Raw genomic sequence first — 18,346 nt, forward strand, 5'->3', positions numbered from 1 at the left:
TGGGACAAAAATTTCCTAAATAATTAGAGCCACACAAATGACAATACAAAAATACATCTTTATTAAATCATCATATACATAATCATAAGCAATATTGATAAAACCTTGCAAAAAGTGTTATGAAATGGAAAAAAGTCCTCACCACATAAACTGGAGTCAATAGGGTTGCCCCCAATGTTGGCTGTAAATAACACGGTTTAGTATATAAATACCATGATGTTATCATATGTTATAACCTGTTCAATGGAATATATGAAGCTGGCATCCCAATAATGGAAGTATCATAAATCCCAAGTGGTAGATACACATGGTGTAAGAACACACCGTATAGTCAGCACAATCACCAATCTACCACTGAAAAACATGCAGCAGTCCTGAAGGCATAGCAGAGCAAGCTGTAGATCAAAACATAACTATACGAAGCAGTGTAAGGAGAGCCAAGACCCCACGTACGTTTCGCAGACGCGCTGTGTATCTCCCACTTGGGATTTATGATACTTCCATTATTGGACTGTCAGCTTCATATCTCCCATTGAACACGTTATAACATACAGTATGATAACATCATGGTATTTATATACTGACTGCATATTAGCGGTGTGGCATATTTACTGTCTCCCCTACTGCTGGCTGCTTAATATACTGTTTAATTGGTGGATGGGGGAGTTATTTTCTATGTACAGCTCATTCAGGCTGTTGGTACTGTATATACTGTATTTGGAACCCAGTGTTAAACCGTGTTATTTACAGCCACCGTTGGGGGCAGCATATTTACCCTATTGACTCCAAATTATGTGGGGAGGGCTTTCTTCCATTTCATAGCACTTTTCGCAAGGTTTTATCAATATTGCTTATGATTATGTATATGATGTCCTTTAAGGATGATAAAGATGTATTTTTGTATTGTCATTTGTGTGTCTCTAATTATTTAGGAGTTTTTTTAATATGTTTCCACACATCTTGTTTTGTATTTTGTTAAATTTTTGGCGGTTGTTCTATGGGACAAAAATTTGCTTATTACATAAGATTTATTGATATTGTTTTTTGTTTAATATTCACTTCTAGTAGCATATCACAAAATATTGTCAGATTCCCTGGAGTATGTAGGGCATCCTCCCATTAATAGGGTTTTCTAAAGAAAAAAAATATATAACAATAGCTGCCACTTCTACTTGATCATTTATTGCTCCTTAAAAAAGCCCTTGTGCTTCATTAAAAGAAACAGAATCTATTTTTAATTCTCATATATCCACCTTAAAATACTAAGTTAAATTGCAATTTTTTTCTAATTATTAGTGAATGCTCATGGCAGAAACACGCTGTATGATTCTCCTGCTGGAATTTGTTCTAAATGAAACAGGAACATATGACTTATTTATTACCATGCCTACAAATAGTTCTTTTGGATCGTGAAAGCTTAACCTTTGCCCTCTTGGGGAAGTTGCAGTCATTTAAAGGATACTTTATCAAAGTCAGACTGTATGCTGGACATGTGCCTCTCTGGCAGCCTTCTGTCTCTAAATCTAGAGGATCTTCACAATCTCATCATGTGGAAGCTGGTAGGGAGTATGAAGATTTTTAAAATTCATTTTCTTTGCCCACATGTACACTGTCTAAGTCTGAGAAATGGAGATTTGTCAAGAAATACCTAATTCCTATTTAGTAAGTGTGAGCAACTTGGAAGGATATTTCATTGAGTAGCATCTGTTCTGTACTTGCCTTTCTTTTACATATAAATGGATAGGTACAGGGAATGAACTTCCTAATGCAGTGATTCCCAGCTGAGGTGCTGTGCCACCTCAGAGTGCTTTGAGAACCTGCCGGGGGTGCTGCAAAAATCCAGCGCTACAGATGGTGACCAAAAATTCTACCTTTATCTAGCAGATGTTTTGCTCACATTGCATATGTGATATGATGATGCTAACTATGTATCTTTGCTCTCCTTCTTCACCCTGTGAGTACTCTTCCTCCACCTCCATCTGCTCTCTCCCATCTCCTCTGCCATCCTCTGTCCAAGACACAAATAGATGCTACACTCAATGTAGTTGCTCAATGTAATTTTGTCTTTAGGATTCTCAGATGTCCTGTACTCCATCACCTCAGAATACTGTGCTTGGGGGTTGCTATGGGGCACTGCTGGGGCAACAAGAGCAGAAGCCCAGGAGTCACACTTATAAGATGGCTGGATGTGCCCTTGCTCCTTTTGCAGTTTTGCCAAGTTAATGTTTTAAGGCTATGGGTTGCCGGTGATTTTGTTATTGTGACAATGCCACCCAAGTAGAACTGTTGAGCTATGTTACTGTCTACTGAAGGATATGCCATTATGTGCCTTTTTATGTGGTGATCCTTCAAATGTGCCATGCATGATATGCCTTGTTAATATAATATGCTGATATCTGCCCTTTGCCGCTGTGAGATGCCTGTGAAGTAATTGGAAATATGTGCACTACTGTGGGTGAAATGCCCTGTATATGGAAACCATGCATATATGTATATACAGAGTCTGGATGTTGCAGATGATGCAGGAATAACCTCTGCAGATATGACCAACCATGATCAATGATATGCATTAACTAGTCTGGGAGTATATGTGATTCAAGCTTCTTCCAGCTTGTCAAAATGTTGCATGCACCATTGGGAATACGTACCTCTTGTCAACATCTGTGTATGAGACTTTTTATAATGTTTGCTTATTATGATTAGATATGGTACCCATTTGGATATATACGATCCTGTGGGTTCACTCATGAGGCGGGATAGCGACTTTTTAGAAATACTTTGAAATGACACTAACAGCTAAGTTATTTATATGATCCAGATGTAGTATCTTTTTTATTACCCCCTTTATTTCTTCTTCTTCCCCTATCTGCAATATTTGCTTTTATGGACCTACATCATGATTTGCTTTTTAGGGGTGTCCTAACATACTGTATATGTATATGGCCAACTATTTAATCTCACTGTGTTTGAATTAAGCTGTCTGAGTCATCATGATATGGGCATTTTTCTCTCCTTAAAGATAGCGCCCGGCACCGATTTGAGGGCGGGTGTTGCCATCAAGGTGGGTTCAATGGCTGTGGTAGCTGGCTTTTTCTCTTCCCGGCTCTGTTTTGCATGTTCGGGGGTGTTATTTCACCCCTGCCTTGTGCGCACGCATGGGGATGCGAACAAGCCAGCATGGCAGATATCGTGAGGTTTGGCCTTGAATCTGGATGGGACTTGGGCGATCCTGCGATACGTTGCGTGATTTTGCCGCCATTCCCTCCGAGACGCCACCCGCGCCATGCAAGAGCCATTACATTCAAGAATACAGGTGAAATATTCAATGATATAGGAGGGATCACCACTAGATTGTTTGGGATATTTAAGTGTGGGTAAAAATCTGATGGGCACGACCCCAGAGGAAGCACAGCAAAACATACGTCGGGGGTTTGTTCTGTTCCCCCCAGGTCCTGGTCTATATGCCTTTTCTTATCTCCGCCAGTTTGGCATTGTACCTTCTGTTATGCCATAGTATTTAGCCTCCCTTTAGGAGGCATTTCACATGCATAGTGGGTGTACTGTTATGACCAATGGGTCTAGTGAGTTCTCAGCACATTTACAAGTGCAATGAGGTGATTTAAAATTGGAGTATGGATTGCAATCTTACAGATTCGTGTATAAGGTACTAGATACAGTGGGAGATTCTATTTTCACAGATGAAGGAGGGATTTATTAACTCATCATAGTTATGATATAGCCATCAGTGTCACATACATTGGACCTAGGTACTGGGGATTTTTCACTATCACAGTTCCTTCTGCATTGACCTTTTCTCATTAGTTCATATTTGTGTATTGTATGTCCTTTTTTATGAGACACAATAAAGATGCTTTTCGTACCTTATGTGTGGTGTCTGTAGTTTGGTTTTGTAGATATGCTACCACACATGATTTTTTTGTTTTTTGGTCCTCTCTTTTTATCTAGTCTGGGGGTTGGTTAATTAAGGGGCAAGGGCTAATGGATGAATTAATTGTGGAGTCTGATGGGTACATTGTGGGGTCTGACCGCTGAATTAATTGTGGGGGTCTGATGAATTCATTTTGATTCTACCTGTTTTATAAAAAAAAAATAAAAAATTACTAAAATTGAATTAGGCCTGGTTCCTATTTGCTGTATATTTTTGTTGTGGAAATTTCCTGATGAAAATCAGAGCATACTGTGGATTTTGTAATCTGCAGTATGCTCATTCAGTTTTAGAAATATAACATTTTGCATCAGATTTGTTGCTGATTTCGAACGGATTCATGGCAAATCCATGACAGAAATTTTCTACTGTGTTCCAACTCCATCTAAATTAGTAGGTCTTCTCCAAGACAATTTTTTTTCTAGGGGTTCTTCAGTGGTAAAAAATATTGGGAACCAACTAAAGAAAAAACTTTTCTAACAAGTTAACTAAATAAAGATTGGATAAAATTGTAAAACAAAAGGATACAAATGCAGAACAATGAAAGGACAAAAATAAAAACTATAGTTAAAAGTATAGTTAAAAAAGTCAGTCCATCTTGCCTCGAAAAAGTGCATTTGCTATATGAAACATCCGTTGAATAAGTTGATATGTGATCTTGCCACTATTTTCTTTGTTATTCTACCATTTGTGGCACATTTACCCTTTCTTCAACATATTTAAAGTGATTTCACTGTATTTGTGAATTTGCTGGAAATTTATTTTTGGAAAGCTGTGATTTGAAAACCTACTATTTTCCCATTCAGAAGGTTTCACAGTAGTGAGTATTATTAACCAAGCAATTCATGTATTTCTGTACCCTCCATGTCATGTGTCATGTGTGCAAATGTGATGAGCTACAGAGTCCTCATTTTAGCAAAGCAGACAGTTTTTGTTCCAGATTCTATACGATTTTACAATGTGCTCCCTCTTATGAGTAGTTGCATGTGGATATAGCATGGTGGCATGTTTTCAGTTTTCAAAGGCAAGAAATTTGTTTTTGCCTACCATGTTTGTGAACATACGCACATGTAGCATCATCACTAGGTCTATTGCCAATTAGTATATGTACAATGCATTCATAAAAACCTCCGACCCTTTCACTTTTTCATATTTTATGTTGCGGCTTGGGCTAAAATAAAAAATAAAAAATCATGTTTTCCCCCATCATTCTGCACTTAATGGCCCATAATGACAAAATGAAAACCGAATGTTCAAAATCTTAGCAAATTCATTAAATAGGAAAAACTAAAAATATTGTCACGAATATTCAGATATTTTACTCAGTACTTAGTTGAAGCACATTTGGCAGCAGTCAGATTGCAATGGAGAAATTGGCACATTTCAACCTAGCCTAAGAAATCCAGTAGTGAATAGAGCATATCATGATAAAGACTTTTAAAACTGTCATGCCCTTAAGGCATGAAGAGCTAAGGCTGAAATACCTGTATCAGGGACCCAAGTAAGTAACATTTACGAAAGGGTTAACTGATAAAGTATATTTTGCACATGCATAGTACATAATTGTCTTCTGACATTGGAAGCACATTTTGTCACAGTTAAATACGCTCCTTAAATTCATAGATTGACTCTCCGCTAAAAAGATTGGCATTCTTAAACGGGATGTCCCAGTTAAAAAAAATTTTAATAAAAAAAAGAAGCGATGTTCACCCCCTTTTGTTCACTGCTTTGCCAGCACTGCTTCCATCTTCCTGCCACTGACATGATTTCTGGCTGCATCAGTAATGTTACTTGCATACAGGTTACTGTGCAGCCAATCATTGATCTTAGCTGTACACAAAAGGTCACTGATAAGGCCAATGATTGGCTGCAGTGTTGACCTGTGTGCACGGAATGTCACCGCTGCAGTCAGACAAACAAACAGCAGTGGGGATGACCATTCATTTGTTATTTTAGCACATGTACTAGGGCTGCCTGAGTTTTTATTGAACTCTTCAGCGATCTTCCCATATTTTTAGGAGGGCTCAATGTAAAGCAGCTGAAAGGGTAAATGGTATCATTTCTCCATACAGACCCCTTACTTTATAACCAAGGCATTTTTGTTGGGACAATTCATATGAGCAAACCACTTTTACCTGGAAAGTGGGCAAGAACAATAACATGTATAAGCAGTTCTTTCAGTATAGAAAGTTATAAAGGTAACTAGAAGCAACATGTTCCATTAGGCATAGACACATCTTATGCTGCCAACAAAGAGAAGAATAATGGCAGAAATCAATATTATATGGCAGTGATGGCGAACCTTTTCCAGACTGAGTGCTCAAACTGTAACCCAAAACTCACATATTTATCGCAAAGTGCCAACACAGCAATTTACCCTGAATAGTACCGTCCCATATAGTATATCTTCCATGTACTATATCATTTAGCTATAATAGCCTGCCTACATACAATGTGCGGCCTGCGCTGTTCATAGTGCGCCCTGCGCTGATGAATGGCAGGAAAAGTCTAAGGCATATTGGTACGCCATAGACTTTTTCCAGGAAGTGGGTGCCCACAGAGAGGGCTCTGAGTGCCACCTCTGGCACCCATGCCATAGGTTCGCCACTACTGTCATATGGTATGGTGTGACTGTAAATGCTTGTTCCAGTTGCATGAAACACTTGGGAGTAAACAGCAATGTCCATTCAACACTATCAAACAGATAACTGCCTTTTTATAGAATATAAAGAATTATTTGGAATCTTACATGGCCAAATGGATCAAGATGGTTGTTGGTTAACTTTAGTTTTTGAAATGACACCAGTTGCCTCATCCAGTGAGCTCCAGTAGCAGGGGAGTCCGGGTGGACGTATAACCTTCCAGGCATAGCAGGCTCGGCTTTACCAGCCACCATCCTACAAATGAAATGCCATTGCAGCAAATTAAAGAGTTAACAATGTTGTATGCATACAGTCATAGAGTAGCTGGACAATGGCAGCCACATATATGTGGCACAGGTGGATAGGTGGTAACGAACTGAAATAGCCAAATATTTCCTTAGTATGTTGTACCCCTCGGCTCTATGGTAAATAAAAAAAAACTCACTGGACACACCCGTTGGAAAATCCATTGCACAAAATAACCTTTGTGTCTGCATCTTTGCTTTTCTCAAAGGAAGCTGCTCCCCAGGCCCAGTGGGAGATTGATATCCACACATTTGAATCCCATAGACAAGTGAAGTCCCCATCGTCTGGGACTTACCCTAAACTTTGCAGCAACAGACTCAGCATGTTCTATTTCATCCTGGTTATCTCCCAGATACCGCAACCGTTGGGTGGTCGCACAGAGTAGATGTGGCAATAAACTGCAGCCTCAAGAACAGCCACATAGCCTACCACTGAAAACAGCGGGAAGCAGATTCCATAAGGCTGCCTAGCAAGGATTCCATGCTAAATTTTGTCTGCATAAGCCACCGTGTGAATGGCCCCTTCCAGCCACTTATTTCCCTCACAGTACTGAGATAGCATGAACATATATCTGAAATATAGCATGCCAATGCCCCATGTAAGCCTTAGGCTGCATACACACGACAGTGAAAAAAAAGTCAGTTAAAAACACACATTTTTTAACGGACGTTTATTTCACTGATGCATTTCTGAGAAACGAACGTAAAAAATTGACCCATTCAATTGTATGGGGGCAGTCTGTGAGTGAAAAACAGACACGATAGAACATGGTCAATTTTTTGACGTCCGTTTTTTACTGGCATTCAAAAAACTGCCATGTGAATAACCGCATAGACTACCATTGGTCTTAAAACAGACGTGTGATGGCCATTAAAAAATGTACATCACATGTCCGTTTTTCACTCGTGTGCATGTAGCCTTAGGGACCATTTGTATTACAAAGAAACAATAACTCGTCCTTCGGTAACAATTTTTATGATATGAAGATAATCTCTCACCATTTATTATCACAGAATTTGTATCGATGGTCATCAGCTGGAACAATGTCAATGAGGAGAATATATTTAGTCTTGGGGTTCATCCCAGTTACTTTAACTTTGTAACTTGGGAACATTCTCCTACAAAGAAAATAAAAACTCAATATCAGTAATTGCATACTCTCAATACAGAGAAAACACATATCATCACCAGTGCCACCTTCATGAAGCTCAACACCAACATGTAGGAATGATTTATGAAAGTTTTCTGCTCAGTTACCTTTTGAAACTATTGAACAGCATGCTCCATGTTGTCTAGCAGGTGTACCTCTGGATGGAGCATGCTGCACATACATTTAAGCTCAGTTTCAGATAAGAGCTAGTCCAGTCATTTTACATCTCCTCCAAGTTTTTTTTTGGAAATCACTTGCTATGGATGCATAGCAATTTTTGCAGGATTATAGAGTAATAGTAGAGTTGGTAAATTAGAATGTAGGCAATTAACCCATAATCTTTATGCATGTGTAGATTTTAATATCATAGTTTTGATTCTGCACTCGTATTGTGAGACTTTAGGTAATGGCAGCTGTTTTATACAGTATTAAATATTATTTTAAAAAAAGTGCTCTGCAACACAATGTTTAGCACTTTTGACAACCCCTACTATACTTGTTAAATTTGTCCCTTGAGAATAAGCAGTTTACAAAGTGTCCCCTAACTGGAACCCCTAGAGAAACCTAGCAGTAAATACCGATTTTCCTGCAGTGGCACCACACAGGAAATAAGACATTACACAGTGCCCATTCAATTGGGTTTTCTTTGCAATGCAGGCCAGGAGAGGTTCTCCAGAGAAAGGGACACTCTTTGTAGCTTCTCTCCACTGTCTATATTATTTCATAATTCCCTAATAGGGTAAATAAAAATGGGGTTTCTAATGTAGATAACCCTTTGAAACAGTTTTCCAATCTTGTGTAAATAACAGGGCTCATGCACACGGCCGTTGCCCGGCTGCGGCCCAAATATTGCTGACCTGCTGTTTGCACCACATCACGGATGCGGACCCGTTCACTTGAATGGGTCTGAAATCCAGAAGTTCTGGAACAGAGGCAGGAAACCCCACAGAAGCACTACGAAGTGCTTCCGTGGGGTTTTTCTCTGTGCCTCCGCACCACAGCAGTACGGACGGATCATGGATCCATTCAAGTTGAATGGGTGTGGGTCCGTCTGTGAAATCCTCATGGATGTTGCCTGTGCATTGGAGACCGCAACGGCTGTGTGAGTGAGCCTTTAGGGAACTTTCTGTTATACTTTCTGTTTCAATTCTTCATCAATTTCAGAATCCATGTTTGTTGTTTTCTTCATTGCATGCTGCATTTTTCTGTCCGGTGCTAGGAGACATTCTGCATCAAAAATTACACACTGAATGCTATGAACGACCCTATAGAAAGCATGGCATTTTTTAGAATTAACCAAAATCACCCACATGGCTATGTTTAAATATGTTAAGCCATAAGCAGCAATAAATTATCACACTCAGCAGAATTGTGTCATTAAAATATCATTCAGCAAGAGGTTCTGATTCAGGGACATATTACAACAGAATAGAAATACTCCACCAATTCTGCAGGGGTAGATCTTTGAGGGAAAGGAAAAATCATGATTTGGCCTCTTTTACGCAGCAGTACTTTAGTCAGCATTTTGGTCAGTATTTTGAGTTAGTATTTGGAAACCAAAAGCAGGAGTGTGCACACAATACTGAAGAGGTACACATTTTTTGTGTTATACTTCTTTTTTGTGTACCTTCTACTTCTGATTTTGGCTTACAAATACTGAGTCAAAATGCTGACCCTATATTTTCAAGTGTCGCTACACCCCATGAAAACTACAGTCCCCTTATAGCCCCATATCATTTAGATACTGCCAGAGGAATTTGCCTATAACTTTTATAGCACCTCCAATTATGATTCTAAAATAAACTATTGCATAATAAAACATTGCAGCCCAGACACAGCAACATATTATTCATACCATCTGTAATGTTACCATGTGCCAAGTATGTGGTATAATACTTGCCTCAGAACCTGCAGTGTAAATTGCAGGGTTTGTGTGGTATAGAAAACAGGATATGTACATAACATACAGATTTATTAATATAGCATGAGGTGAATAACTCAGCGTCATGCCCATGGTATCTAAGACTCTAAGAGTGTTATCTTTTAGGTGGGATATGGCATGGGGGTGGCAGGTGTGAATGCTGTTCATCAATGTCTGTAGACAGAATTTTGTTTTACAGAAGTAGAGTGCAGTCAAGACAGGCCAGAACTGTAGCAAAACTTGTCTTTGCTACTAGTGAAATTTATCATAAACTGTACCTCATTTTAGTAAATATATCTCAAGCCTAGACAGTTTCGCCATAGCGCCAGAACAACAGACTGGAGGTTTTTAAATTTTGGGCCAGTAAGCCCCACGCTGGGATCACCCCCAAAAAGAATCCCTACTCATTTTGGGCTGGGAGCAGCCTGCAAATTCAGGCCTGTTGGCAACTTTGCAGACAGTATTGATAAAATCATCTCCAATATGTATTCTGAAAACCTCATATGGTCCAAGAATACACACAGACCCATATAGTTATATGCCATACTACATACACTGTAAAGCTATATGGTTTAAAACAGGTTAAAAGGGTATTGTGGTTGTCATAATTTGTCATAATGTGGTTAGAGAGAGCAGAAAATACCAAATGGTGAGTACTCATCTTACCAAACCCCCACCAGTGCTGTTTGACCACTGCTCCAGTCCCAGCTTTTTTACAATTCCATCTCATCGGCTCAACACATGCAAAAATTTTAAAATTTAAACATTTTTACACCACTCACTCCAGTTGAAATATAGGTGGGAAAGTGAGTGTGATTAGTTATGTTCATGAGTTTTACTCCAGATTTATCACTGAGGCTTTTTTAAAAAGTTGCAAAAAAGTCACAATCTCACTTCAGTAGGAGGCTGGAGTAGGAAAACTGGAGTCGGTTTTCTAAACAGAAGTGTTATGGTTAAGGATAAGGAGATAAATTTCTCAAGCAACATGCAACATTTGTTAAATGTGTCGTATAAAGTAACAACACAGACTCAAGCAAAACTTACTTCAAATACTCCCAACATGATAAATTCTGTTTGAATAAGTTGGTTTGAGTCAACATCCTTTAAAATAATCATTTATGAATGTAGCTATAAATTTGTAATGTATTTATTTTACCTCTATTGCCCCTATCCTACAATCTGGGCTGTCCATTCAGCTCTTTCTTATTTCCATGTCCAGAGTAGGAGGAGCTATAAACTATCTGGACATTTTTAAGGGTGGTGCTAGAGCAGTGACAGAGAAAGGAGAAGTGCATCATGGGTTTGGTTGGATACACAGGAAGTACAACATACAGGATGGAAACAAGCCAGATTGATTTGTTCACATGGTGAAAATGAGTCAGCAGGGTCCAAAAAAGCATAAGTAAAATACACATGAGGTAAACAACTACATGAACATATCTTTTAAAAATCATAGTAATCCTAGAAAACCCCTGTAAGACTATATAACCTTTATTTAGGGAAAATTATAGGGTCCATATATTACAAGAAAACACATAATATAGGATATATTAAGCATTACATGTTTGGTGCAAGGAAAGGAATAGACCCCAAGATACAAAAATATTAATACATGAAAATGCAGATGCTTTACAAAGTGTAACAGCGGCTGCTGTACGCCGCTGTTCCTCCGCTTATTGCCGCTGACCCGGGCGCCGTGTTCAGTGGTGACCTGTGGTCGGTGCTTCCCATTTCACCACTGCGGTCCTGGGCTCTGAGTCTGTAGGTGGTATTGCTTTTGAGGTGAATATTCATGCTCCGGACCTGATAAAAAGGTTTGTGTCCCGTCGTGGACTCAAGAAAAGAAGGCGTAAGGGGGGTACTTTAACAGCGGCTATACGCCGCTGTTCCCCCGCTTATTGCTACGTTCCCGACCTTTGGTCGGTGCTTCCCATTTCACCACTGCGGTCCTGGGCTCTGTGTTTGTAGGTGGTATTGCTTTTGAGGATTCCGCTCCACAGCTTCCACTCAGCCCTAGACACAGCATGAGGTCGGCTGGTTTCATGTTACACTGCTCTAAGGGCGGAGCGCATCACTCACTGGGCTGTGTGGGTTAGGTCAGGTGACTTTGCTGACCGACCCTGGCTCTCCTGCAGGTAGTTAAGTGGCTCAGCCCTCTTCCCAGATGCCTTCAGTTTGCTAGTTCCTGATACTCTTGTGTGCTCCTGATTTATACTTCATTCCTGAACTCTGCTTATCGTCTGATCCCTGCCTGCTTGCCTTGTCTCTCCTGTTGCCGACTCGGATTGCCTGACTTGTACCTGTACCACCCGCCCTGACCTTTTGCCTGTCTGACTACGCCTCTGCCTCATCCTTCGGTACTGCACTGTTGCTTCTGGTAATGACCCCACCTGCCTGACTACGGGTGTACTTCTAGTACGTACCCAGGTATCTCCTGGTCCACCGGGACCAGGTGCCACTGACTCGGGGATTGCTATGGAGTAGCCCCTGGCAACTACCCTAATGGCTCAAGTCTACCCTCACCATCTGAGGTTCTAGTGAAAACCAGGTAGTTGCTTGGACACGCCCCTTCAGAGTATAGGCAGTCAGTGGCACAGTGGGTTCACATCCACAGATCCATGACACAAAGAGTATTCAATAAGTTAGCTTCCACTGTATGTTCTGTCAGTGTTAGAGAACTGAGCTTGTCTGAGCAGGTTGAGCCATATCTGGAAATGCAACACCCACACACACACAGTAGCAGTTCAGTTTGATGAAAGCACTGGGAGTGACAGAATGGCAAGTGCAGTACAGTGCTGGTCTACAAAGAAAGTGAGGGATTTAGATCTTCGCTCCATGATTAAATTCCTTTCAAAGGAACAAAAGAAGAATAAAGAAATCCATGAAAGGATGATTGCTGTATATAGTGGTGATGCCCCTTCCTACTACCAAGTAAAATTTTGGGTCAAGGAGTTTTAATGGGGTAGGGAATCAATTGAAGATGTCCCCAGTTCAGGGTGAATTGTCGAAGTATCTTCAGAGGAAATGTGCCGTGGAAGCGATGATTTTGGAAGATGGTTGGGTCAAAGTCACTGTTTTAGCTCATGAATTAGGTATTTCAGTTGACGTTTTGATGTCAAAGGTCATTTGCCGGTGGGGGCCACGAATGTTGATGCCTGAGCAAAAAACCTGTCGCAGGCAATTTAGCCAAGAAAATTTAGAAATGCTTAGAGAAAATCCAGGAGACTTCTATTCTCAAATTTTTCTGCATTATGAACCATGGGTCCACCACCATGATCTTGAGACCAAACAAGAGTCCATGCAATCGAAGCACAAGGGGTCACTAACTCCAAAGAAATTTAATGTGCAGCAGTCACCTGGAAAGATCCTGGCAACAGTTTTTTGGGGGTACAGAAGGAGTTTTATTACTAGAATGCATGCTTCACAAGGCAATTACTGGACACACCTATGCTTCAACAAAGAAGGCATTACATGAGGCAATCAAAGATAAAAGGGTGGGACGTTGTCAGCAGATGTGTTGCTGCTTCATGACAATGTGCCAGGTCACAAGTCTCGCAAATCACAAGCCATTATCAGGGACTGCGGCTTCATAGAGCTTAACCATCCACCCTATAATCCAGACCTGGCTTCCAGTAATGAATTTTTCTTTCTGAACCTGAACCTGAAGAAATTTCTGTATGGCCAACAATTTCCTCATGATAATGCAGTCAATGAGGCGGTAACAGGGTTCCTGCAGCAGCAAGAAGTCTCCTTTTATTCTGGTAGCATCTGATCACTGCAGGCGAAGTAGAATAAGTGTGTTGAAGTTAAGATTACACTGAAAAGTAGTAAATTCACTTTCTTCAGAAAATGTTGTTTTGACTGTTGATGCTTACCCCAAACTCCATGGTTGATATTGGTTTTTTTTATAGCGTGTGCAAGGGTTAGGAGGACTTTTTGTATACAGCAGGTATAAATAAATATATATTTTATATAAAATGTAAGAAGGACTGCAGACTTAATGCAGCAGATCAAATAATCCAGAATACTTAAACTCACTTTAGTGCATTCATTGTCAAAGAGCCAAGATTTTATGATATTTGTGACAGCCCCTTTAATTTGTTTATGCTACCATTTAATGTGTTTGTTTATCTAGTAAACAGAAGAAGCAAGATGGTTGACTTCTTTGCTTCATATGACTCATTTACTATTTCCATATACTCCAGATGTTTTGTATGTAACTGCATTGGGCAAAAGAGGAGGGGGGATCATGGCTAAATGCTTTTACTTTACTTATGCGCTGAGAGCCGTGCGTTCCCACAATGTGCTATTTATGTAGGTAAGAACTTGCATGATCAATGTATTGTTATCTGTAAATCAAACTTGAAACATTCAGTGGAAAGCGATATGTGATGCAAAGACAAACGAACTAGACTGTGCCTGGGAAAGTGTATTATTAATTGTTCATTCTTCAAACTGTAGTAATAAAGATTTCAAAGCCAAAATTAGTCTACATGTTTGACAGTGATGAAAAAGATGTATCAATAACAAATATGGCCATAATGATTTATTCCCCAAAGCTTCTTAGCCTATTTAGTTTCTTTCTTACACTTCCAAGGCAGACTGCTAAAGGAGCCATACTCATATAAATGCTAAGTGGTTTTTTAATGGTATTCCAAAGCTTTGACATATGGAGCTGATGTAGGGTACCCTGGACTTGGCTTTAAAAGTTCTTTTGTATGATCAGCCCTGAAGAAATAGAAACATTGACTGAAACATGGAGGCAGGTTTCACTCATTGTTTGAGCCCAGTCATACAAGTTTCACAATGAGATAGATAGGGTGAGATAGATTAAAAGGGTTATGCAAAACTATAAACTGCCCCCCCATTTGCCGGGCCCCTCAAATGGAATATACTTAACCTGCTCCCTGTGCTGATCCTGGTCCCCGAACAGCTGCTGCTGCTTCTCCCGTTGCGCCGATGAAAACATCCGATGTCGGGGGGAGCAGCCAATGGACAGCTGGGATGGAGACGAGCCTTCCTAGCATTGCGGGTGACGCTAGGGAGGCTCGCCCCCATCCCCGCCTGCCATTGGCTGCTTCCCCTGATGATGTATGTTTTCATTGGTGCACGCGGAGAAGCAGCAGCAGCGGTGCGTGGACGAGGAGCGGTGCAGGGAGTGGGGAGCAGGGTAAATATATTCCGTGTGAGGGGCTTGGCACAGGGGGGCTCGGATAACCCCTTTAATGTATGTGCACCTAGAATCTTACTGTATTTGCTTAATAATTTGTGGAGCAGGCTCGTTGTGCTGAATATATTAAAGAGGACCTTTCTCCACTCCTGACATGCCTGTTTTAATAGCTGCACGAATTTACAATGTAGAAATAATTCTGGAGCATCTATTCTTTGGCTCTATATTGTGACATTACTTTATTATTTCTACTAGAAGTTATGAATTAACTGCTAGCATTCTGCAGTAATTGTACAGAGGGAAGGTAACAAGTTGGGGGGGGGGGGGGGTGTACCAGCACAGACTCACTCTATCCAATCAGTGTTGCTATTTTCAGACTGTGCAGGTACACTCCCCCAACTTGTTACCTCCCATCTGTATACTTACTGCAGACTGCTAGCTATTCATTTCTAACTTCTAGTAGAAATAATAAAGGAATAGCACAACATGCAGTAGAGCCATAGGAATAGATGCTCCAGAATTGTTATTACACGTGGAATGAATGAAGCTATTAAAACAGGTATGTCAGGAGTGGTGAAAGGTCCTCTTTAAAGAGGCTTTCTGAGACTTTAATACTGATGACCTATCCTCAGGATAGATCATCAGTATGTGATAGGTGGGGGTCCGAAACCCGGCACCACTGCCAATCAGTTGTACAAGAAGGCTGTGGCAGTAGCACCACAGCATTCTCTCAGCTTTTCCCAGGCCAGTGACGACACATTCATCGGTCAGGTGGCCTAGGAGCAGCTCAGCCACATAGAAGTGAATGGGGCTGAGCGTGATACCAAGCACAGCCACTGTACAATGTACAGAGAAGTCCGCAGCACTCACAGGAGCAGCAGTGTCTTCTCAAACAGCTATTCGGAGGATTTTGGTGCATAAAAAAACATACAGGTCCAAGGTAAAAATATAATATAAAATTATGTTAGAGTATAACTCTGTGGCGCATTGGGTCACAAATAGAGATTTAGAAATTTTAGAAATTTGTATTGGCCATCAGATTCAAATTGGTCCAAATACATTAGATCAAAGTCATGTATGAAACTCTGAGGTCTCCTAGGACTGTATCCAACCCCTTTCAAGCTCTTTAGTTCCAACATATTAGTAATGCCAATGAGACAGCAACATATACAGTATGGATATGGGTAAACAGATGGTAGTGGGTGAGAGCAAACTGCCTGTTTAATAACAGACTGCACTGTCATATTTTTTATGCTTTTTAAAATTAAAATAAGTATTAAACAGTCCAAAAATCATTCCTTTTGAGGCAGATTGCTGCTAGTGTTTATACACGCACACACACATACAGTGTATTGGAAGAAGCAATGGCTTGCTGTTTTTAATAAGTGGTCCAAAAATCATCCCTTTTGAGGCAGATTGCTGCTAGTGTTTATACACGCACACACACATACAGTGTATTAGAAGAAGCAATGGCTTGCTGTTTTTAATAAGTGATCCAAAAATCATCCCTTTTGGGGGGAATAGCAACAGGATTGATGTTATTTTAAAGAAAATTAAAAAGCAATGGCTTTTTACATAAGCCATCCAAAAATTATCCTTTTTTTGGAAGCATTTTCTAATTTGTTATACTGTGTAGGGTAGTGTTCCAAGCAGCAGCACAGTAAGGAACATAATTTACAAGGCAGGAGATATTCAAGTACACTGGTCTGTGATCATCTACATTTTTTAAACCTTGAAATATTATCTTAAAAATTTTTTTGACTACTATATCTTTAAATGCTGCACACTAACATAAGCAGTCTAAAATGGCTACCACTACCAGTCTCCCTGAGACAGCCTGAATAACTTAATAAAAGGGGTTGTGCCACAAAACATATTCTACATTTTTCAAACCAGCACCTGGATATGAATACTTTTGTAATTGCATGTGATTAAAAATGTAGCTTAGCCACTGAGCTATTCAATAAAATGTATCCGTATAGCTGTTCTTTATTCTTATCTCTTGTCTACCTCACTGAGGTGGTCGAATATGCTCAGTTTAAATCACAGGTATGACTATTTGAGACTAGAGATTAGTGAATTGATACTACATGAATTTAATTTGTCACGAATTTCCCCCTCTCCTCCCTCTCCATCTTCTCATTTTCCCCTGTTTTCTGATATGTAAAATGGTGGATGGTGGAACAAATTTCAAAAACTTTGCATTTACTAGAAAATAAGGATCTGGGGAAATTCGGAACAAATTAAATTCACGTAGTATCAATTCACTCATCTCTAGTCTCAAATAGTCATACTCTGCACACTGGGCACAAATAGGCCTCCTCTAGTGCATGGTGTTGCATGTCTTAGACAAAAAGAAAGAAAAAAACACACTCTTGAGTGTATTTTACCTTTCATTCCCAATTTACAAACAAAAAACAAAGAACACCCTGAGGCAGATATAGTAAGATTTATTTTCAGCCAGAATGTTTTGCCTGTGCAATTTGTAGTTTGGCCAAATGTATGATTTGGATTGTTCAATGTGTCTAAATCGGTGATGTTGTTTTAGAAAGTGGCGAATGGAAGATGCGCCACAAAAGCTCCCTCTTTGTGAGACAATGTTTCACAGGGCTTTATACTATCAGAACTGTACACCAGTGTTTATACCGCCGTGGAGCTCCCATAGGTTTTGTCCAGAACATATATCAAAATCTGTCTAAGACTGCGACAAGACATATTCACAATAGTTGCCTATAAAAACTTGGGTCTAGCATATTGCAAATCAGTGATGGTGAACCTATGGCATGGGTGCCAGAGGCGGCACTCAGAGCCCTCTCTGTGGGCACCCGCACCCTGAAAAAAGTCTATGGTGTACCAATACACCTTAGGCCTATTGCACACGACCGTATGGCTTTTTCAGTGTTTGCGATCCGTTTTTCACGGATCCGTTGTTCCGTTTTTTGTTTCCGTTGTGTTTCCGTTTCTGTTCCGTTTTTCCGTTCCGTTTTTCCGTATGGCATATACAGTATACAGTAATTACATAGATAAAATTGGGCTGGGCATAACATTTTCAATAGATGGTTCAGTAAAAAACGGAACGGAAACGGAAGACATACGTATGCATTTCCGTATGTGTTCCGTTTTTTTGCGGACCCATTGACTTGAATGGAGCCACGGACTGTGATTTGCGGGCAATAATAGGACATGTTCTATGTTAAAACGGAACGGAAAA

At 40.1% G+C, this 18,346-nt stretch overlaps 1 protein-coding gene across 4 annotated transcripts in view; it reads right to left on the reverse strand.

Annotated features, from left to right (window-relative positions):
- Positions 1–18,346, reverse strand: part of TBX4 (T-box transcription factor 4) — a 200,714-nt gene that overhangs the window by 72,495 nt on the left and 109,873 nt on the right. For all 4 annotated transcript variants that reach the window (XM_040424679.1, XM_040424680.1, XM_040424681.1 and 1 more), the window contains exons 4-5: positions 7,893–8,012; positions 6,696–6,843 (exon numbers count right to left, since the gene is read on the reverse strand). In XM_040424679.1, coding sequence (XP_040280613.1) covers positions 6,696–6,843; positions 7,893–8,012 — 268 coding nt within the window. The remainder of the gene's footprint in view (positions 1–6,695; positions 6,844–7,892; positions 8,013–18,346) is intronic.

The sequence above is a fragment of the Bufo bufo genome, chromosome 3 (assembly GCF_905171765.1).
Source record: "Bufo bufo chromosome 3, aBufBuf1.1, whole genome shotgun sequence".
Taxonomy (NCBI): domain Eukaryota; kingdom Metazoa; phylum Chordata; class Amphibia; order Anura; family Bufonidae; genus Bufo; species Bufo bufo.